General features: G+C 64.7%; 2 protein-coding genes across 5 annotated transcripts; one reads left to right on the forward strand and one right to left on the reverse strand.

Annotated features, from left to right (window-relative positions):
* Positions 1 to 928: 928 nt before the first annotated feature.
* On the forward strand, positions 929 to 8,652 carry CBX2 (chromobox 2). Of its 2 annotated transcripts, XM_059671437.1 has the most exons (5): positions 929 to 1,088; positions 1,174 to 1,217; positions 2,191 to 2,256; positions 4,157 to 4,262; positions 4,777 to 8,652. In XM_059671437.1, exons 1-5 carry the CDS (start codon positions 1,017 to 1,019, stop codon positions 6,082 to 6,084), a joined length of 1,596 nt encoding a protein of 531 aa, XP_059527420.1. In that variant the 5' UTR covers positions 929 to 1,016; the 3' UTR covers positions 6,085 to 8,652. The 2 variants fall into 2 exon arrangements, with proteins under 2 accessions (XP_059527420.1, XP_059527421.1); XM_059671438.1 differs by lacking the exons at positions 929 to 1,088; positions 1,174 to 1,217 and adding an exon at positions 1,231 to 1,634.
* Positions 8,653 to 14,121: 5,469 nt separating this feature from the next.
* CBX8 (chromobox 8) lies at positions 14,122 to 18,435 on the reverse strand. 3 transcript variants are annotated; one of them, XM_059671443.1, is made up of 6 exons: positions 17,706 to 18,435; positions 16,157 to 16,200; positions 15,910 to 15,975; positions 15,717 to 15,783; positions 15,592 to 15,621; positions 14,122 to 15,285 (listed from the first exon to the last, which is right to left on the reverse strand). In XM_059671443.1, exons 2-6 carry the CDS (start codon positions 16,192 to 16,194, stop codon positions 14,383 to 14,385), a joined length of 1,104 nt encoding a protein of 367 aa, XP_059527426.1. In that variant the 5' UTR covers positions 16,195 to 16,200; positions 17,706 to 18,435; the 3' UTR covers positions 14,122 to 14,382. The 3 variants fall into 3 exon arrangements, with proteins under 3 accessions (XP_059527426.1, XP_059527424.1, XP_059527425.1); XM_059671441.1 differs by lacking the exon at positions 17,706 to 18,435 and adding an exon at positions 16,594 to 16,767; XM_059671442.1 differs by lacking the exons at positions 15,592 to 15,621; positions 17,706 to 18,435 and adding an exon at positions 16,594 to 16,767.
* Positions 18,436 to 21,937: the final 3,502 nt, after the last annotated feature.

Here is a 21,937-nt window from a genome sequence, read left to right on the forward strand (position 1 = left end):
GACTCCAGGCCACCCCACTTCTGAAACGCGGTCCAATCCTCTTTCTCCCGCGCGCAACTGATCCAAAAGATGCGCATTTCCAAACGCTGGCGGCCCGAGGAGGACTCAGTCCTAGGTTACAGCCACCGCCCGAAACCGCGCTCCCAGTCCCACATCCGCTTCAAACGCGTGAAACAGGAGGTGCACCTCCCGTCCTCCTACGTGCGCCCCAAAACGCGGGGCTTGGAGTAAGAACACAGCAGCTCGCGTCCGCAGGGGATGCATTTCCTCTCTCGCCTTTGGGGGGAGGGGGCGGCTCCGTGTCTGCTGCTCCCCCGGCTCCCGCCAGCACTTTTGCTCCCATTCCTTCCCCGCTACGCCCCCAGCCCCCGCTCCCCGGCCCTTTTGCTCCCGCGCAAAGCAGGACGAGTGCCGAGACCTGGAGACCTAGTTCCAAAAGGCGGAGGTCCCGCGGAGCTTGGCGCGCCCGCAGCAGCGCCCCTCGCAGGCGGGGGCAGGAAGCGGCCGCCGCGCTCCGTCCGCACTTCCCCTTCGGGCCAGAACAATGGCTTTTTCCTGGAAAACCCATTAGGAGGCGGCCGGGCGCGTCCCGGGGGCCGAGCCGGACTCAGCCGGCGACTTCCCGGGTCCGTAGCCCCGCGGCGCACCCCGTCCCCGCCCCCGCCCCCACCCGAGCGCGGTCCCCCGGCCGCGCCCTGGGATTCCCGCGCGAGGGGGTCCAGCCAGCCCAACCCCGTCCGGCGCCCGCGCGGACCCCGGCCGTGGACACGAGGCCGAGCTCGCCGCGAACAATGCGCGCCCCGCCCACGCCCCGCCCGCGCGCGCTCATTGGCCGGCGCCGGATTGGCCGGACCGCGGGGCGGGGCGCGGCGCCGTGGGGGGCGCGGCGGCGCTGCGCGTGCGCGGGGCGGGCCCTGCGCGGGCGGGGGCGGTGCTTTGTGTGCGGCGGCGGGCGCGCGGCGGAGCGGCGGTGCGGGAGCGGCGGGCGCCGCGGAGGGGGACGCGGGCGCGGCAGCATGGAGGAGCTGAGCAGCGTGGGCGAGCAGGTCTTCGCCGCCGAGTGCATCCTGAGCAAGCGGCTCCGCAAGGTGCGTGCGGCCCGGCCGGCCCTGCTGGGCCCGCGCCCCCCGCCCGCCGCCCGCCGCCCGCTCACGCGCCCCTTTCTCCCCGCAGGGCAAGCTGGAGTACCTGGTCAAGTGGCGCGGCTGGTCCTCCAAGTGAGTCCCCCACCGCGCGAGGCCGCCTTCCCGCCCGGGCCCCTCGGCCCCGGGGAGAGGGAAGACCCTCGGCGCCACGGAGTTGGCGGTTGGGGGGGAGGGTCTGCGCCCAGCGCGGGAAGTTCGCGGGGTCCCGCGGGCTCCTCCAGCCGGCGGGGAGGGGGCGCCCCGGCTGCAAGGGAGAGCCCTTTGTTTACAAACCCGGGGAGTGCGGGGCTGGCGGCTTCTCCTCGGGCCCCCCTCGGGTCGCGGCCCAGCCCCGCTCCCTGCGCCCCCGGCCGCCGCCTCCTGCGCCGCGCGGGCCTCCGCGCCCATTTGTTGCTCGCGCCCCCTGCACGCCTCCCCCTCCCCGTGGGCGCGCGCCCCCCTCCTCCGGTCCGGGTTCCCCGCTGTAACCTGAGCTGTCTATTGATGAAGGTAGGGCTGCCTTTTTTTTTTTTTTTTTTATGGGCGGGAGGGGACTCGGCACTCCCGGAGGGGGCTCTGTTTACCGCCGCTCGCGCAGACCCGTCTCCCCTTTATTCCCGGGCGAACCCCACGTTTCTTCGCTTTCCCCTCCCGGTGCCTGGCCCGCGCTTGCTGGGGCGCCAGCCACGTTGTTTTCAGTCTTTGGGCTGCGCCTCTGTGCCCCCGGCCTTCCCTTCCCGCTCGGGCTCCGGGCCAGGGTTTGGGGCTCCCTCCGCCGCCTTCCCTTTCACCAGGATTTGTTTTCCTCCCAGTGGGGAGACCAGCCCTCTTGAGGCGGGAGCTCATTGGTGGGGGGGGAGCGGGGAGGGGGAGATTGAAGTAGCAGTTTCCCCTGGAGTTTAACGGTAAGGCACTGGCCTCCGAACCGGTTTCCAGGCGCTCACCCTGGACACGAGTGGGGTCTTTCTTGGGGTCGGTCTTCCGGGACTGCCGGCCGCAGCGATCAGCGATCGGCTGCTTTCTCAAGTGGCTGCTGTTTACTGGGACCTGCTCTTTGCTTTTCCAGACACAACAGCTGGGAGCCGGAGGAGAACATCCTGGACCCGTGGCTGCTGCTGGCCTTCCAGAAGAAGTGAGGAGGGGGCGGTGCGGGGAGGGGGCGCTGGGGGGGAACGCAGGGGGCGGGGCCTGCCCCAGGCATCCAGGGGTCCCACAGCAGCTGTCAGGGCTCCCTGCTGCCATCCCCAGGGCTGTCTGTAAAGGTGGAGCAAACTTTGAGTCCCCGTAGGAGGCGGCCAGTGCTGTGTATCCACCTCGGAGCCCAGCCCGAGTCAGGGCTGCTGTTGGGCTCCTGAGAGCCAGGCTTGCCTAAAGGAACCGTCTGGATTCCTTCACCAAAAGTCCTGCCTTTTTCTGTTGAGTAATTTGCAAACAGGGCTGATGGCAGCTAGGACTGCGGGCTTGGGGCACTCCCCACCCTGCGAGGTGCCACCGAGCAGGAGAGGCCCCGAGAGGGAACGGAGCGCACAGCCGGGCGGGGCCTGCCATAGGGGCCTGCCGGGGTGCGTCTTTTTCCCGGGGCTGCAGAACACACTGTGCCGGGCGAGTGGTGCCCAGCGAGCACGTGCACGCGGCAGCCCCCGGCCAGTCTGGGCCGAGTCTGCTTCTGTAATTCTAGGTGCCATTTCTATGTTTAGGAAGGAGCCTTATTACAGAGAGGCCTTGAGGTGCTCGAGGGAAGGGGTGGTGAGAGGCAGGCGATGGACAGGCCACCCCAACCGGCAGGAGAGTCCAGAGGTGCTGTCGGGAGCACACGTGACAGGGAAGGTGTGGGCACTGGGCAGGGGAGTGCCTGTCTGTCGATGGAGGCAGATCCATTAGCTGCTCGACAGCTGTCCCTGCTGGGGTCCAGCAGAAGGCTTGGGGCTTCTCCGAGGTGCTGTGATGGTGCCTGAGAGAAAAGCTGGCCTGAGGCGGGGGGGCGGGGGGTGACAGGTGAGCAGAGGCTTGCCCTCCTGCCTTTGGGAGGCCATAGCTCAGGTCCCAGACCGTGAGGGGGTGTCCACACTGACCAGAGAGCCTGTGGTCCTGGCTGAGCTCCTTAGGGTTCAGCAGAAGGAACAGGGTCGGTGGGCAGGATACCGAGATGGGGCTGTCGGACCCTAAGAGGCCAGAGAGGTAAAGCTGGTGCTCTGGGTCACATCCTGGGGCAGTGGGTGCTCTTTCTCCCGGAAATGGGCGGAAGGTCCCGCCAGAGGCCGGGCGCTAGCGGTTACGTAGGAGATGGTCGGGCTGCCTCGGAGTGTCCGGTCGGGCTGGTGGTGCTCACTGGACCCTGTAAGGGTCACCTGCCAGGCCCCAGGGAGATGCCGTCGGCCCGTTTTAATCATCAGGAAACCCCTCCAGATAGATCCTCTTCCCGGGGGATGGGCAGTAGCCTGAAACACAGGCTCTCTCGAGGGGCTGGGAGGCATCTCTCGTCGCCGTGGCCGAGTCGGGGCTGGTTGAAGGCGTCCTGGGGCTTCGAGCTCGGCCTCTGTGGGATCCAGAAACCGGGCGTCTTGGGAAGGGGAACAGGCGGGACTGCGCAGGGCACTGGCCTGGGAAGACCGCGTGCGGAGCCAGCAGAGCCGTGGGTTCTCTGTGCTCCTCAGACCTGCAGGTTTTGTGCGGGTAGTTGGGGGAGGTGCTGGGGGCAGGTCCTCACTCGGCCTAGACTCCGGTTTGAAATGAGGCGATTGGGCCACGTGACCACAACGACCCCTCGTGGCATTCTAGAATTCGGAGACATTCTGCCTGCAGAAAGGCCTGGGTCAGGGTGCTGTACGTGGAGTCGGAGTCGGAGAGACCGAAGCTGTTCACGTGCAGGGTTCACTCGGCTCTCTTCGACTTGTCTTTACCCGAGGCCAGTGGAATGGAGGGGTGTGCAAACGCCACGGGCGCTGCAGAGGGCTGGGCTGGAGTGGACGGGGTTTGAGGCCATGGGGTTCCGTGTGCGGGCGGTTCTGTGACCCGATGGTGATTCTCTTCAGGGAACAGGAGAAGGAGGTGCAGAACCGGAAGAAAGGCAAGCGGCCCCGGGGCAGGCCGCGGAAGCTCGCCGTGATGTCCTCCTGCGGCCGGCTCGCCAAGCTCAAGGTGGGTGGCGAGGCCTGCTCTGGCTGCTCCCTCTGGTGCAGGCGGGAGGGCTGAGGGCTTTGGGGAGGGGGTCCCTGGCCTCCCGCCGCCTCCTTGCTGCCTCCAGGCCTCTGCGTGGGGTCGCAGCGAGCGCAGGCTCCTGAGCTGAGGATATTTCTCCATTGGTTTCTATTTTTATTTCTTTATTTCCATTGATCTTTAGAGAAAGTGGAAGGGAGGAAGGGAGACAGAGAGAGGCCCATCAATTGGTTGCCTCCTGCAGAGCCACGACCAGGCACAGGCCCTTGACCAGAATCGAACCCAGGGCCCTTCAGTCCTTAGGCCAAAGCTCTGTCCACTGAGCCAGGCCCGCCAGCGCCATTTTCCTGCTTTTAGCCCGCTCCCCCCGTTTGCCTCTAGTGTGGAAGCGACGGGAGGTGCTGGCTTCAGCGTGGCTGACACCCTGGGGGGGAGTGTGTGCTCTGGACCCAGGGACCAGGCCACAGAGGGTGACACCTTCCCTGGGTCTCTGCAGGAACCGGACACCTCCTCCAAGTGCAAGTCCAGCAGCTCCTCCTCGTCCTCCACGTCGTCCTCCTCTTCCTCTGATGAAGAGGGGGACAGCGACCTAGACGCCAAGAGGGGCCCCCGCGGCCGGGAGACCCACCCGGTGCCGCAGAAGAAGGCGCAGATCCTGGTGGCCAAGCCCGAGCTGAAGGACCCTGTCCGGAAGAAGCGGGGCCGCAAGCCCCTGCCCCCAGAGCAGAAGGCGGCCCGGAGGCCCGTGAACCTGGCCAGGGTGCTGAAGACCGCCAGGAAGGACCTGGGGGCGCCGGCCGGCAAGCTGCCCCCTCCGCTCAGTGCCCCCGTGGCCGGCCTGGCGGCCCTGAAGGCCCACGCCAAGGAGGCCTGCAGTGGCCCCAGCAGCCTGGCCACTCCCGAGAGCCTGGCCAGCCTGATGAAGGGCATGGCTGGCAGCCCCAGCCGCGGCGGCATCAGCTGGCAGAGCTCCATCGTGCACTACATGAACCGCGTGAGCCAGAGCCAGGCCCAGGCCGCCAGCCGGCTGGCGCTCAAGGCCCAGGCCGCCGGCAAGTGTGGCCTCGGGCTGGACCTCAAGGTGAGGACGCAGAAGGGCGAGCTGGGGTTCAGTCCCCCAGGAAGCAAGCTCCCAAAGGCCCCCGGCAGTGGGGCGATGGAGCCAAAAGGGGGGGCCGGGGGGCCCCCGCACGCCCACAGTAGCAGCAAGGTGCCTGCCGGTGGCCTGGGCCCTCAGCCTGCCCCCACCCAGGAGCTGAGCCTCCAGGTCTTGGACTTACAGAGCGTCAAGAATGGCATGCCAGGGGTGGGCATGGTCGCTCGCCATGCCACAGCCGCCAAGGGTGTCCCTGCCGCTGTGTCCGGCGCTGGGAAGGGTGCTGGGGCTGGCCCCGCCGGGGGCAACGGAGCCGGCGTGCTGACCGACACCAGCAAGAGTGAGAAGCTGGCCTCCCGGGCTGCCGCGCTGCCCGCCCCCGCAGGGAAGAGGGACTGTGGCCAGGGCAGCGCGGCCCCCGGAGGGCAGGAGGGGCCTGGGGCCCCGGGCGACGCACGCAGAGCGGCCGCGCTGTCAGAGATGAGCACCGGCGAGGAGAACAGCAGCTCAGACTCGGACCCGGACTCGGCCTCGCCGCCCGGCGCCAAGCAGAGCTTGTCGGTGTCGGTGCAGACCAGCCAGGACTGGAAGCCCCCCCGCAGCCTCATCGAGCACGTCTTTGTCACCGACGTCACCGCCAACCTCATCACGGTCACCGTGAAGGAGTCCCCCACCAGCGTGGGCTTCTTCAGCCTGCGGCACTACTGACGCCGTGGCTGTGTCCGTGGCCGCCGCCGCCTCCCCGCCCCGCCCTGGCCTCCGGTTTGGCTCCAGTGAGTGACCCACACCCCAGGCCACTCCAGGGCAGGCGGGAGGCCTCCCGGGCCCACCCCTGCCTGGGGCGTCGGGCCGGGTTGTACCTCGATGCCTTGCTGGGGCCTGGCCGCCCCGTTCCTACCTCGGCCTTCGCTTCCCTGTGGCCTCAGGAAGTCTGGGCACCCCCTGCAGCTCGAGCCAAATCTTGGAACTGCCCTCCTGGCTGTGGTGACGGCTCCTGGTTCCCAGGGGCACAGTGTTCCAGGAGGGAACTTCTGGGCCAGCGTGGCTGTTCTGCCCGGTGGCACATGGCTATTGGGGTGGGGGGGGGGAGCCGGCCTGGAGGACCACACCAGGGCAGGTGGACTAAGATGGGGGGGAGCCGTGGCCTTGCTGTCAGAACCCCCCCCGAACTGTGCCTGAGCTGTCAGGGGAGGGGATTTCATCTCCCTGTCGCTGTCCCCTCCCCTGACAGCTGAGGGCTGTGTGGGTGGGGGAGGCAGGGACCCTAGAGCGGTTGCTTTGGTGCTATCTAACCTGGGGCCGCTGCGCTGGGCAAGTCCCTGAGCTGTTGCACCTGGAGAGCCAGCCTCTGGGTTTAGGGGGCAGGAGGAGAGGGTGTCGCTCCTGCTGCCTGCCTTCTGCCACCTGTGCCAGGGCCACGCAGTCCTCATCTCAGCCCCACAAACTGCCCGGGCCTGCTGGCTGGCTGTGCGGGGGCCCACCACCCCTGACAATCCCCCCACCTCTGGGGGCTCCGTGTCCTTCCCAGCGGAGAAGCTGTCTGCCTGCCTGTGCGTTGGGGGTGCGGGGCAAAATCAGAGTGGCTCGCCAGGCGGAGGCCCCGGGGAGCTGTCCTGGGCGCGGGAGAGGTGGGCCAGCTGGGGCGTCACCGGGTCTGTAATGCCAAAAAGGGGGCTTTGGGGGACTCGGTGTTTTTTCCAATGATTGGTTAAGTCAGCCAGCCGTGTGGGGCCCTGACTGCTGGAGATCCGGCTGACACAGGCTGTTCCCCAGGGCGCGCCTGCTACACCTCCACCCCCTTCCCCACTCCCAGCCCCGCCCTCCGTGCCAAATAGGACACGGACTTTGTAGCCAAATCTGTTTGAACTGTGTGCCTTTGGGGACAGCCTGTGTCCAGGGCCCCACTGCGGGGTCTCCACAGGAGCTGGGGCTTGAACGCGGCAGCCCCGCCGGCTGCTGCGGGAATGGTGCCCACCTTGGCAGCCGAGGGCGAGGGGTCCCTGACCACCAGGCTGAAACTGGAAAGTGGGCAGTAAAGGGAAAATGGCCCCCTGCACGCCCAGGCGGGGGAGGAAGGGGTCCCAGCATATACTGGGCCTCTGGCTCCGGCCTCCCCTGCTGTCCCCTGGGTGTGATCAGAGGGGTTCCTCCCCCACAGGGCAGCTGACAGTCGCCCCCCCCCCCCAGCCTGTGGGCGGCCTGCAGCCCCAGCAGCCAGGTCTCGAGACCCAGCGAATGCCGTGCCTTTCTGTTCACCAGCTGTTTCAATCCCAAAGTTTGAACCGGCAAACACCTTGCTCCCGGCCACCCTGCCTTGCCGTGCGGTGTGTTTCCTGGGTGCCCTGACTCCGTGCGGTGTGTGCGTGAGTGGACGCAGGTGTGACCGCCTCTGCTGGAGCCGGCCCAGGTGCTCCGAGCTGGGCGCCATGTTTACCAATTAATAAAAGTCCTGTTTTATTTGCTGCTATGTGTGTGTGCGCGTATGCGTGTATCTAGGCATCGGTCACACGTCCAGCGTGAGATTTCCTCGATCCGCAGGGGCTCCTGCCACGCAGAAAGCACAGTGCGCGTGGAATGGGTGTCCGGTCCTGTCCCATCTGCTTCTGTGACTGGGTGGGAAGAAGTAACCGGCCTGCCCTCTTCGGGGGCTGGCATATTTTTATACGTATATTTTTGGTACCAAAAAGAGTGCTCCTTGTTTTGGTTACACTCGGAATTCTGACCTGACTTTCAGAGGGCCTGGGCCTCACTGGAGGTTTCATTGGGGGTAAACTTTGGGGAAAGACCAGTGCTATGGGCCAGTGCCAATCATTGGCTTGATTTGTGTGTTTTTTAATTAAAAGAAAAAGCCAAGTTATTTGTGTATACCACTTTTAATTGCTTTACACTGTGGCTGTTTGCTTTCTTAAAAGAGAACAAGAGTGGGTATGTTACTTCCCTGGGAAACCTAAGGTGTTTGTTGATACAGGACAGCAGCCCAGCCCCCAAATTCAAACAGGACCAACCAGTGAAAGGAAATGCCTCCCCCAGGAAGCCCACCAAGGTTTGGAGGACAGGGTGGGAGCCTGGGAAAGGTAGTGCCTAGATGGCCAAATTTTTGCTCACATGCATCTAAAAATTCTGTGCATTTTGTAGTATTTTTGGGAAACTAACACTAGCAATAGGTTGCAGGGGGTTTTTTAGACATGTTAATTTATTTTGCAGGGGAAAGACATTAGCAAATGTGTCAGACCTTTGCCTTTTCACTTAGTGTATCAATAAAAAAATTTTTTTTTACTTAGCCTGTTGTGTGTCGTGAGTGGTGCCTGGAAACACCAGTGTCTTCACTTGCCCCTTCTTGAGGCAAAATCCTCCAACGTGACAGACTAGAAGGAGGGGGATCTGGGGCTCTGGGGGAGGCGTGGCCACCTTTCTGGGGTGCAGAAAAGGGTTTTTTTTCCTAAGCAAAGGTGTGTGGTCGATTATAGAAGTGAGTCCCTGTACCAGCGTTTCACAAAGAGTGGTTTGGCATCCCAGGGGACATGGGGCACAACGGGGGGGTGGGGGGGGGTGTCAGGGGTGAGTGTTGCCACCGGCATCCAGCGCTAGAGGCCCAGACGCTGTGATACTTCATGAACCCACTTTGAGACAATCTCCCAGAAACGGGTACTTTAGGTTGAAACAGCCCCGCGCCTCCCCTCCCCCAGCATCCAGAGGTGCTGCCTTTGGGAAGCTGGGCTTGAACCCACCACATGTGGTAACACTTTAAAAGGACACAGCAATAAAATTCCGGGGGATTGCTGCAGAGCCCGCCGAGCTCTGCATGAGCGGCTGCTGCGAGGCCTGACCCAGGCCCACGACAGATGACTTGCTTCCTAAAGAGCCTTCCCTGGTCCCTTCAAGGCCGCAGCACCCTCGGCATGAATTTATTCACACATTTCAGCGCCCTTGAAGCCAAGTGGAGCTGGGCCTCCTGTCGGCCACCCTGGCTTGGGGCAAAGGCCCGGATGCCTTCATTTGGGAGGTTCCCACTGCAGCTAGAAGTGCAAGCCCAGCCTGCGGATTTGAAATCAGATTCTGCGCAGGAGGCTGCCGGCTTGTCTTTTGTTTCGCCTTCAGAGGCTGGAGCAGGTTTGTGTTGGGGAAAGTGTGCAGGGACCACCCTAGCGTCCTGTCCTGGGGTGTTGCGAGCTGCAGAGAGGGGCTGGGGGGGCTGGGAAGGAGCAAACTGGCAGTGGGAGCCGATGCTGCACACACACACATACACACACACAGGCACACATACACACACATACACATACATACACACACACACACACACACACACACACGGGCACCCCGGTAGCGAGCCAGGCTTTCCTGGGAGTAATTTATACGGAGCCTCGGACAGATGGGTTCGGGCCAAGGTCCACACCGGCCTTTGTTACTTTTATGCGCTGCTGAGTTTGCCGCCTCATCCACCGCCTTCCCAGAAGAACCGGCTGGGTCGCCAAGGGGTCCGACCCGGCCTGAGGGCTGGGCCCGGACCCCCCAGGTCCGAAGGCGCCAGGCATGATCCGCACATCCAGGCCCCCAGACGGGGATCCGGCGGCTGGACACCGCGTCCCCTCCATCCTCCCGCTCGGAGCCCTGGCCGCAGAGGGGGCGCGCACGGTGCCCGCTTGGGTGGGGCAGAGGAGGCCGGCCCTGCTCCTTTCGCGACCCAGAGAGGCAAGGGCGGCCCGGGGAGAGGGGCTAAGGCCATCGCCTCTAGAGGGCGCGCGCGTCCTGCCAAGTGCCGGCCGCTGGCGCTTCGGGCGCGCGGGGGAAGTTCCCGGCTCCCGGCTCTGAGCTACCCGCGGGAACCGAACTGCAGGACCCGCGCCCCCACGGCCCGAACGGGCTCCCAGCTGCCCCTGTTTTCGAAGTCTCTGGAAGAGAACCCCGGGCACAGCCCACGGCCCCTCTCCCGGTGTCCAGGCCCCGAGGCTGGGCGCCGCTGTGGAGCACCGTCAAGCCCCAGCATCTCCGTCGCGCGCTCCAGGCCCGTCCAAGGCCTCCTCTGGGCGGGGAACTTCTCAGTGAGAAGGAGAAACCGGGGTGCGAGCCTCCAACGTGCTGGGCAGGACTGTGGGCCGTGGGGGCTTCCTTTGCACAGCACAGGGCCTCGATGGGGATCCTAGACAAACGGAAAAGCCATAAACATTCCAGTTCAGCCGGTGTGGGCCCGGCCGGCTCCGCGCTGGTGGCGGCTGCCCGAGCCGACCCTGCCCTCGGGGCGCAGAGGAGCGTCGGGTGGGATGGGAGGCGGCACCGCGGCCGGGGCCTCCACACCCGGGCGCTTTCCTGGAGAATCTGCCCAGCGAACCAAACCCGAGTTAGGAGCTCCCGGTCCAAGCGAACGTCGGTGGCGGCCAACCAGCCGGGGAACGGGCCGAGGGGCGCCCACTGCGCCGCCCCAGCACCCGGAGCCACGCGGGAGGGAGTTTGGCGGAGCAGCAGGGCCGAGGCTTGGGGGTGACCGCCCGCTGCGCCCTCCACGGAGCCCTCCACTCCCGCCCACTGACTTTACCCCGGGGCGCGGCCCGCACAGCCCACGGGCACTCAGCGCTCGGTGACCCGCAGCCCCAGCCCGCAGCTCCCTCCTTCCCTCCCTCCCGTCCTCCCACGCAGGTCATAGAAGGGGGGGGAGGAGGCGAGGAGAGCGCCCCGACTTGTTGGCCGAGAGAAGGAGATAAGAGGAGACACGCCCCTCCCTTCGCGCTGGGCCAGGGCTCCTGGATCCGCGCTTGTTCTCGGGGCGCCGTCTGCGGGGCTCGGGGTGGATGGGTTCCATGCGACGGCCACTTTGGGGACCCTGAGAGCGGCTGTCCTGCGCGGGTTTCACGACCCCGCCCCCACTGCGGCCAGGAAGGCCGGGAACCTCCACCCCCACCCTGAGATCCGGTCCTCCCGGTTCCGCCCCCCAAGAAGGCCGGGACAGAGGGAGAGGCTGTAGGGGCTCGCGGGGAGCGCGCGGCAGCTCCGGGTTCACTAATCACATCAGTTCGCCCTGCGCCGCTTGGAGCAGCCAGTTGCCTAGCAATACCCGCGAATTCAATTCCTCAATCAATAGGCGAGAGGCCTGCATTTCGGGGAGAGCAGTCGAGGCTGGGGGGCGGGTCCCACGACTGGACTGGGAGCAGGCCGGAGCGCCCCGGAGCGCGGGGGAGGAGCTCCGACCTTGGGGGGGACGGGCAACATGGGGCCTGGGGGGTGGACCTCGGTGGGGCAGACCCGTCAGAGGAAGGGGGGACGCAGAAGTCGCGCCCACCCTCCCGGGGTCCCCGAGTTCTGCTGGGTCCCAGAGAAATGCACTAGGTAGGCGAGGGAAGCCGAGACCTCCTCCTCCCCCTCCCTCCCAAGCCCACCTCTCTCTCCCCCTAGTTGGCGCTCCCCCAGTTGGGGAAGGGCCTTTGGGGGTGGGATCCCCCTGGGCTGCTGGGGGCGGGCGTGGGGGAGTGGGGTAGTATTGAGAGAGGAGGGGAGGGGGTCCCCTGTCCGTCTGCTCCAGTGGGTGGGGGAGGGGAGAGAAGGAATAAGACGGAGACATCTCTATTTACAAAGTATATATTTAAACACGTAAAAAGCCGTATTGGATACAGACAGACATTCACGACCGCAGAAGATAAGTACCGAAGCCTCACTGTTGAGCTGAGGCGGAGATCGATCCAAGATTTGCACGAACCTTAGAATTAAATAAACCCGACCCGCGCAGTCCCAGCGGTTGCCGGCCGCCAGCCACAGCCCTGGCCTGCCTACCCCGTCCCCAGGTCAGCGAGCGGAGGAGACACACGGCCAGGGACAGACAGCCGGACAAAGGCGCGGGGGCAGAGCCAGGCCGGCCGGGGGAGGTGGAGGAAGGAGCACAGGCGGCCGGAAGGGAGGAAGGAGGAGGGAGGGCGGACAGGCAGGCAGCCAGGTAAAGACACGTGTCCCCGAGTTTCTGTCCACTCGGGTCCAGGCAGGTCCCTTCAATGAAGTCTCATCTGAAAATAGCGTCGGCATTTCCATAGATACACTCAGTCCACGGCGCTCCTCATACAAAGTCTAAAATACCAGTTTACAAATGTGAGCAGGTAAAAATCCCCCTCCTAGGGGTTCCTTTATAGGCGCCATTTAATATTCAAAAACAAACAAAGTCACGTAATACACTGTTCCACTCTGCTTTCACCCCCTCTCTCTCAAGGCAAGAAAGTCTGGAGGAGAGAGAGGCTGAGGCGCAGGAGGTGGGAACACCCCAGTGCGGAGGGCCACGAGGCTGGGGTTCCCGCCCTGTCCCCCCAATGAGAAGCTCCCCCTCGCCCTGCTCCCCGCCTCGCTCGCCCGGGTCTGTGCTTCCTCCAGCGCGCCCCCCCCCCCCCTCCAGGAACGCTGAAAAGTTGGGTCTCCGCTGGCCCTTTAAGGGCGGGGAGGCCGCAGGATCAGTCTTCGGAGGGAGAAAGGGGGCAGATTTGTGCTTTTGAGTCGCGTGGGGCTCGCGGTCTGCGTCCTGGGAGCGCAGCGTGGTCAGGAGCCGCCGGGGCGGGGGCGTCCGGGACCTGCCGCCACGCACGGCCTCCCCCGCCGCGGCCGTCTCCTCCCCAACTCCCGCTCCTCCCTCCCCTTCGCCGGAGTTTGAATGTGGAGTTCAAATAGAGAACGCCGCGCATCGAAAAGGACTATAAATTATAGCTTTTGCTTTTAAGAAGGCGGGGAGGGAAAAGCAAAAGTTCTGATGCGCATTCTTGGATGGAAACCTCGCCTCGCCCCTCCTCCCCTGGCCCCGCCGCCGGAGGGAGCCGCCGGGGTGGGAGTCCTGCCCGGCGCCCAGCCAGGGCCCAGACCCGCCACCGCACCCGCAGCCAGGCCAAGGCCAAGCCCAAGGCCGGGGCCGTGGCGCGAAGCCCCGCTTCTGCCGCGCCTCCCTCCGTGGGTCCGCCGGGTGGGCCCGTCTGGCCGTGCGTCTGTCCGTCCCGGGCTGGCGGCCCGCCCTCCGCGAGGGAGGCGAGTCCAACTCTTCCAGGGAACTGGGGGCCCGGCTCTGCTCCCGAGACGCTAGCAGACGCGAAAGGAAACGTCCAACCCCAAACCCTATTCTGGTGAGACCGTCTCCAGCTCTGGGCACTGCCGCGCCATCCTCCCCGCTCCTCCTGGCATTTCGGGAATGTAAACAGATTCGCTGGGTTTCTGTTCTCTCTGTGGAGTAAGGAAAGGGAGGGAGGGAACTGGGCAGTTTTATCCACATGACACACACATACACACGATCCGATCTGCGTGAGTAACACACACATCCCCGTAAAGTGCATTTCCTGGTGTGGTCCTGGGGGGGAAGTCAGCTGCTCCCCACCCACCCGCGACTTTTCACCTTCAAAATCACCCATAAGAAAAGTGATTCAAGTTAATACTCTGCCTCCCCCCCCACCCCAGACTTCTTAATCTAAAAAAAAAAAATTGGAAACACAGACTGACCCCACCCCCTATTTTCTGATTGGGGAGCCAATCTTTTGCTGGCCTGGCTGGCCAATGGGGAGAGAGAACAAACCTGGGCCTTGCCTTGGTTGGAGGGGTCTGCCCTGGGGCTGTGGGAAAAGGGAGGAGGGGAGGGCCAGCTGAGTCCCTCCAGACACCACCAGAGGCCCAGTACCCAGGTCCCCAACCTCCCTAGTCCCCTGGGGAGCTGAGGGGCCCCTCCTGCCCCATGGCAGCCTGTCTGCCCCAGCTAACCCACACTGAGTCTGTCTCTCTCTCCTTGTTAAATAAAACAACTTCGAGAGTTGAAATATATATATTTAGATATTTTTTTCTTAAATAACATATTTACATCTAATAGAAAATATAACTCTAGAAATAATCTTCCAACCAAAACTGATAGGGAGGAAGGAGGAATGAAGGGGTGGGCTGTGTGAAGTTGGGGGGGGGGAGCCCGAAGGCTGCCTCCCACCCAGAAATAAAAAGCATCATTTATGCCAAGTTTGCGCTCTCACTCTCTCTCCTGCTCTCTTATCCTGGGGTCACCCACCCAGCAATTCATCTTTTCTCTTTAAAAAAGCCTTGGTCCGTGTTACTTTCCTTAATGGTGACGGTCAAAAAGTTTGAGGTCACGTCGGTGACAACCACCTTCTCCAGGTTGGTCAGAGAAGGACTCCAGGACTCTTCCTCGGGGTCCCCCAGAATTCTGGCCACTGGGATCCTGGCGATGAGAGAGGGCCTGCCCCCCTGAGCCCCCATGTCCCGATACAAGCCTCCCACAGAGCCGGGGGTGCCTGAGGCATGCCGGACCCGGGGGCCACCAGGGTCCAGGGCACTCTGGCCTTTGGCCTCCAGGAAAGCGGCCCTGTGCTTTATGACCCTGGCGGGAAAGGTGTCCATGGCCAGTTTGCCTGTGGCCTCGGCAGGGCCGGGGCTGGCCACCCCGCACTGGGCCAGGTCGGAGTCCTGCCTCCGGGCCAGCTGGATCACGCTGTGGCCGGCAGGGAACTTTCCTGCCCCGGAGGAGGCATCCTCCAGCTTCCTGTTCTTGAGGTAATCTCCCAGGCCATCGCTGGCTTCTCCCAAGGGCCTCTGCGCGGGGTCCAGCAGCTCCTTCCGGGGCTTGGGGCCTCTCTTCTTGGAGCTGTCCCCTGGCGAGCTGGGCTTGTCATCCACGCGGCTGGCGCCCCGATCACGCTCACGATCCCTCTCACGTTCCCTCTCCCTCTCTCGATCCCGGTCCCTGTGGTCCCTGTCACGGTCCCGAGGGGGCTCCACGCGGCAGGTACTGCTGGTGCTGCTGCTGCTCCCGGGCGGGGACAGGCCCATGTTCCGAAGGCCCTCCCGGGCACGGGAAGTAGAAGCCAGGTCCTGGGGTGAGCGGCCGGGGTAAGGGATCCGGAGGCCCCGCGCAGAGTCTCTTCGGAACTCGTAAGTCTTGGCCTTTGCCTTGGCCTGGGCCTACCGAGAAGGGCGGTGTCAACAGCGGAGCAAGGCCCTGCCCACCCACCTCCCCAGCACCCCTCTCCCAGACAGCCTCTGGGTTTCCCCCTCAGATGCCTCGGAATTTCTGTATGGGTGGGGGTGGGGCTTAGGGGAGGCAGTCTAGGGGGAAGGGTAGGGAGTCCTCTGGGATCAGCCATTCGTCGCAAGCACACCTCTTGTATTTTACTATCTCTCTATTTGGGATGGCTGGGGGGGGGGGGCAGGAATTCTAGGGTGGCTAAGACCCTCCCCCGCAAGACACCCCTTGGCACAGCCACTGACCTGGTCCACGGCCTGTCTGGGGATTCCCTCCTAGATTACAAATAGACAAAGTGTGTGGGCACCCCACTGGTTCACCAGCCCGCAGGGTCAACATCGCTGTCCACCACTGGACAAGGCCATCCTACCTTGAGGAGGAAGGTTTTGGGTTTGGGTCCTCGCTTTTTGGGGCCATAGAGCTCCATCTCTCGTTCCCTGGAGAAAGGAGGTGGGAAAGGCGTGTGTGAGTAAGGAGACAGGATGGGACTGCGGTCCAGGCTGGAGAGAAGCCGCCTCCTTGTTCCTAAGGGAGAAGCAGCAGAGGCTTGGACGGGCCTGTACCTTTCCTCAAAGGCTGCGAGCAGGCGAGCATCCAGGATGTTTTCTTCCGGCTCCCATGTGCTGTACCTGGAGGGGTGCAGGAAGAAGGGGCGTCAGGCCCGGGGACAGGGTAAGAGCAGCGGGTGTGTGTCTGTCTATAACTTTTCTCCTGGCATTGTATTGCATTTCGACATAAAGGGGAAAAAGAGGAAGAAAGAAACCTCCCGAATAACAGTCTGGGTTTGAGCACTGCATATAACCTACTTACTTCTGCGACCAGCCCTTCCATTTCACGAGGTATTCCATGCGTCCCTGTGGATGCAAAGGGGGAAATGTGTGTGTGCACGGGAGAAAGGCATGACGAGGACACAAGAAATACATGCAAAAAAATGCATGCACCAAATGAATGCGTGAAATCCTGTCGCGAAAGGCACGAGTCCACCGCATCGCCCCCTGCACGAAACGCTGCACGAAGTGCATGCACCGGCATTCACCCCCACCCCGCCCCCCACTCATGCAATCTGTGCATCGCTGCAAGTCTAAGGAAAGCGCTTGGGCTCAGAGCCGCCGCCGCCGCCGCCGCCGCCACGGCCGCGGCCGCTGCTGGGACCTGGGGGAAGGGAAGCTGGGCTGCAGCAGGGGAAGGGAACCTGGGCCAGGAGGGGAGGGCTCGCCGGCCTCGGCCCCAGGCCCAGGGGCACCTACTTTCCGTATGCGCCGTTTCAGTAGGGCTTCGGCCGCGAACACCCGCTCCCCAACCGCTGAAAGCTCCATGTTGACTCGCCGCTTCCCCCCTTGGCTGCTTCCAGGAGCAGAAAAGCAGCAGCCAGCGCACGACAGACCATAATACTCTCCCGCTGACGTCAGTTCTCCTCCCCCTCCTGCGCGCTCGCTCCCTCCCCGCCTCCCGCCTGCTCTCCGCTCCCCCCTCCCCGGCCGCCCAGCGCTTCCTCCCGCCCCACGTGTTGCTAACGACGTTGCTAAAGCCGAGCGGACGGGGGGGGGGGGCCTGCTCCCCCGCGCGCTGATTGGGCGAGCGCCGGACCACGCCCCTCTCCCTTTCTGCCCGCGTTGCTACGTGACCCGCGTTCCAATCGCCAGGGGGCGGAGTCCGAGGCAACTCCAGGGACTGAGCGCAAGGGGGTGGGGGCCGCCGCCGGAAGTGACGTCGCGGGGAGGGCGGCCCGGCTGCTGTCAGTCTGCCGGGCTGGCTAGAGGGGCCGTCCGCCCTGTGTCTTCGCCTGGGCCCCTTCCCCCTCCGCTAAGAGGTCCCTCCGACGCGCCGGGTTCCCCACAGCTCTCGCTGGGACCCCCGCGGCCGTGTCAGCTAGGCCCCGCCCCCTCGGCAGACCCCCGCCCCGCCCCCACTGCCCAGGCTCGCGCCCTCCCCTCCCTCCCCCCGTCGCTCGCGCCGCACAATGCACAATGCACAGGTGCTGGGGCGCCCTGGGCCGCGCCCGGACCCCGGGAGCCGGCGACGCGCCCCTCGCCCGCTTCCCTCCCAGCCCCTCCCCGTGAGCGCACACCCGACCTTCGGTCTCCATAGCAACGGCCTCCCCCGCCGCCGCCAGCCCCATCCTGCTAACAAATCAATGTGCCTGTGTCTCCGTCTCCTGTCGCGCAGCCCTGCCCTCGGCCACCCTCCGGGCCCTGCGAGCCGGGCTGGGCTCGAGAGCTCGCCCCCAGCTCGGAAGCCGAATGCAGACCCAGGAGGGACCTACTCTTCCAGCCCGAGCCTCCCCGCGCCCCGGGACCCCGCGGAGGGATGTCGCGCGCCTTCTCCCCGCGTCCCGACCCGTCCCCACGCCCGCAGCCACCTGCCCCTGCCGCCAGCCCGCGCTGCTCGTGCCCGCCAGCCTCCGGTCCTAGTGTCGCCAGCCTCAGCCCACCCGCCCCGGCCCCGAGCCTGGGTGTGTTGGGGGAGGGCGTCGACCACCGAGGCAGAGCCCAGAGCTTGGCTAGGAGTGGAGAGTGGGGCTGGGCGTGCGTCCCGGTGTCCTGGACCCGGGCGACCTGCGGGGCCGAGTCACGCACTTCCTGTCCACGGCTCTTCCCGACGTGCGCGACATTCACTCGGCGAGAAAATGCGGAGCGGCGCGTGGCGGGGTCCATTGCGAGTGAAACGAGAGGGGCTCTGGGGCGAAGATGGCGGGGCCCGGCTGGGGGGCCCGGGCCGGGCCGCGGGCGGCTCGGGTGTGCACACGAGCGCTGGCTCAGCCTGCGGAGACCATGGCGGGGGCGGCGGCGGGCACAGCGGACCAAGTCTGGGCCCAGCTCTCCCCGACCCTCTTCTCTCACCGCCCCGACTGCAGGCCCAGCACTCACTCCCGGGAACCCACGATTTAGTTACAACATCGACGATAAACTTGAGTGAAGGCTGTTTCCTTTGGAGAGGGATGGGGTGGGAGAGAGACAGAGAGAGCGCGCAAAAGCGATCCAAGAAGCCTGACTCCCAGGAGCAGGAAGCCCCGAGCGGAAAACCGGCCGCCCGTCCAACGCTGGGTGCGCGCGGGCGGCGGGCGCAGCGCGGCCCTAGTCCCGGGGGACAACCCGGCTCCGAGCCCACCTTCCCTCGCCCTCCCCGCCCCCACCCCTGCAAACGCGGGGTTCCAGGTCTTGGTCTTGTTCCCAAACTTTCCGAGGTGGGAGCTGGGTCCGCAGTCTCATCCCTCGGGCCACTCGGTCCTAAGGAACAGCGAGACGGCGGCGCCCAGACCGCCCCGGCGACTCGCGAGAGGCCGCCGACGGCCGTGTCCTTCATCATAAAAAGTCATTCCCGGTAACAAATAGTTTCGTTGGCCGGTGCCAGCGATACAGCTGTTTCTGTTTAAGCTTAAATACTTTCCAACAGTTCGGGCAGTAAAAATAAAGTCGGTCTCAGCCGCCTCTAAGTGTCTGGTTTCCCCGCCCAGAGAAAGCCCACCCTCCGCCCCGGCCGCCGAGTGTCTGCGCACGCCGCTCGCCCCTCCCGGAGTCCTCCGCCCGCCGCGGCCCCGGCTCCTCGGGCTGCCTCCCCGGGCCCCTCGGAGGCTGGAGGGAGGGCGCCACCCGACGCGGCTGAGGACCAGACCCGCCTCGCCTCCCGCTCTCCCCCAGCCCCTGGGCCTGCGCCGCCCAGAGCCGCGGCCTCCCCGCAGACGGCGTTTCTGGAGCCCGGTCCCCGGGAGGGCGTGCGCGTGCCCCCGCCACCCCGGGCGCGCACCGGTTTCAGTTTCACGCTGAGAAAGTTAGCGCCGCTCCCTCCCTGCGTTTGTCTTCTTTCCGTTTTTCTCTCCCTCCTTCCCGACTCCTTCCTTCCTTCCTACCTCTCTCCTCCCTCCCTTGCTCCTTCGCCTAAGAGCCGTGGAAGCCTCTGTGGGGAGAGGAACTCCCTGGCGCTGCCTCGCGGGGCTCCCTCCTCTGGAGGGGCCGGTCTGTAGTCCTTTCCCCCGCTGCCCCGCCGCCCCTTCCCGCCTGTCTTCCTGTCTGGGGGCCAACACGCTTGTTCTGCACAAAATCATCGCGTGTGCGGTGTCTCCGTTTGCAGACGTCGGGGATTCCTGCAGAGCCCGTCGCCAGGGCGGAACTCGATCCAGAAGGACCCAGGGTGTAGAATAATCCGAGGGCGACCAGACCAGGCCGGTCCTCGTCGCAGCAAACCCAGTCCTTCCGGGAAAGCAACCCCTGACCGGGGGCGGGACGTCCCCCCCCACCCCCCCTCGCCTCCCCGGTTCTCCCGCTCAGCTGTCCTCGGGAGAGCGGGGCTGCAGAGAAGGTGCACACAGGCCCCGGGGTGGCCTGGACTCCCTAACAGCCTAGCGACTGAGAGGTAGCATCTGAGAAATGGATCTGCAGACAGAGCACCGCAGCGCGGGCCTCCCCGGGGCGCGGAGGGGCGCCTGCCTGTGCCAGGAGAGGGCGCCAGCGTGGGGCGTGTGGAGCCGGCGCTCCCGCGGAGCCCGACTCCCCACCTTTCTTACTGTTTCCTCCATCGCTCAGTTCTCCACACTTCCCTTCTCTTTCCCGCACACCCGCTGTCCTCCTTCAAAGTTAGACCTTGGACGGTCCCACGTGCACCTCCTGGGAGTGAAAACAAAGTTTCCAAGAATGAGAACCGCCGCCCCTCATCCGGCCGCTGGGCTGTGGCCGGGCTGCCAGGTTCGCGTGCGCCGCCTCTGCAGTAAATAAGGTAACTGCTTCCTAGGACTTCAGCCCCATATGGCTGCAATTTGAGTGTCTTTGGAGACAGTGCGTGTGTTGGGGCAGGGGCAGGGGGAAGTGAAAGTGGAAATCAAAAGCTCTCAGATCGCATTTTTAGGAAGGAAATTGTCGGCGATGCTCTCAGCAGCCTCCTGCCACCCCCTGGCTCTCGGAAGGAACCCAGTTTCTTTGTAGGCGGAAATGCAGGCGCTGGCCCACCTGGGGCACCTGTCTCCTGGACCCCGGGGTCTCCTCCCTGGTTCTGCACTCATTTTGGTGACTTGGGCACACACCTTCGACTTCCTTTCCCCACCAAGGACCTCCAACCTGCTCCCCAACACCGGGAACCTGCCCGACCCTGGAAGGTGTCTAGACTTTGTGCTCCCTACTCCGGCCTCATTCGCACCGGGGCCATCTTAGGCCTCTGGGTACCGGCTGCCAGGGCACCCAGCCCCTGCCTGGGAAGCAAGGCCGAAGTTTGGCCACATCAGAGGGGCGGGAAGGGGTGGCCCGGGTGAGGCGCTGGGCTCCTGGGTCGCCCGCCAGACCAGCAAGCCCCAGCGCATCCTCTCGCCCCAGGGGGAGGTCAGGCCTCAGCTCGTTCTTTGGGAGCGTGTCAACTCCGTGGCTTGGCGGGCGTCGGACCTGCTTGGTCTTTGCCACAGACGCGGCGGATCTGGAACCCAACCATTGGCCTCAGGCGTGTGGGCAGGCGGCAGTGAGGTGAGCACCGGTGGCTCCAAGGCATGGCCACGGGGCGGTGGCCTCGGTGCAGCTACTGGGCCCATGGCTGACTCGGAGCAGCTCTGGAGCGGCCCGGCATTCTCCCACCCCAGCCGGACACCGGCGGGGCGCTGATCGCCCACGGCACCCTGCAGAGAAGTGCAAAGACCCGGCCTGGGCAGGCTGGCCAGTGACTGCCCCCAAGGCTGCTGAGGTGTCTGGTCTGGGCTCCAGCTTCTACTTGATCCCCGAGCAAGACGTCCCACCTCTCCTGTCCCCCTTCTCCCAAGCAGGCACTCCGGCTGTCCTTGCTAGAGAGTCACTAGAACTCTGCAAGACAGAGGGCTGGCGGCTGCAGGGATTTCCCACAGCCCACACTCCCTCCAGAGGACACAGCGCCTTCCCTTTCGCCCCTGAAATCCCAGGAACCCAAACCAAGCCCCTCGTGGGCCTCCACGGGAGGCATAGCAGCCCCTCCCCACAAACAGCCTTTACTGAGCCGCTGGATGGCGCCTGCGTTTCCCCCCTTAAGATCCACAACCACCAGGGAAGCGCGAGTCCTTTCTCCCGGTTCCGGTTCCGTAGGTGAGCAAACTCTTCGGTGAGACCAAGTAACCCGCCCAAGGGCACAGAGCAGGGCTTCTGCTGGGAGCCTAGCCCAGCCTCCAACACCCACAGCGGGCTCTGGGCCCAGCGGGCACTTCTGTTCCTCCAGGGCTTAAAGGAGGACTTCAAGGGAAGACTCCCAGGATGGCCCCAAGGCCAGGGTCATTGCCAGAATCAGCATCCTGGTCCTGCTCAGCAGGGATACGGTTGGCAACAAAGATGAGGCTGGAACAGCTGTCGGGGCAGGGATTCTAGGAGCCGTTCACCCCCCGCTGGAGGCTGGAGGCTGGAGGCTGGAGGCTGGTGGAAGTCTTTGTTATCCCTGCATCATAGAGCTCAATGGTTAAAATGTGGGCTCTAGGACCAGCCTGCCTGGGTTCCAATCCACTTAATAGCTGTGTGCCCTTGTGCGAGTACCTTAACCACTCTGTGCTTCCGTTCCCATGATGATTTTAAAAAGGGAGAGTAACTGCGCTTGCCCTGCGGTCGGAAGGAGGGCTGCGCAGGTGGGGTGTAAACACACCACCCTCAGGCACAGGCG

Source organism: Myotis daubentonii, chromosome 16 (assembly GCF_963259705.1).
Source record: "Myotis daubentonii chromosome 16, mMyoDau2.1, whole genome shotgun sequence".
Taxonomy (NCBI): Eukaryota; Metazoa; Chordata; class Mammalia; order Chiroptera; family Vespertilionidae; genus Myotis; species Myotis daubentonii.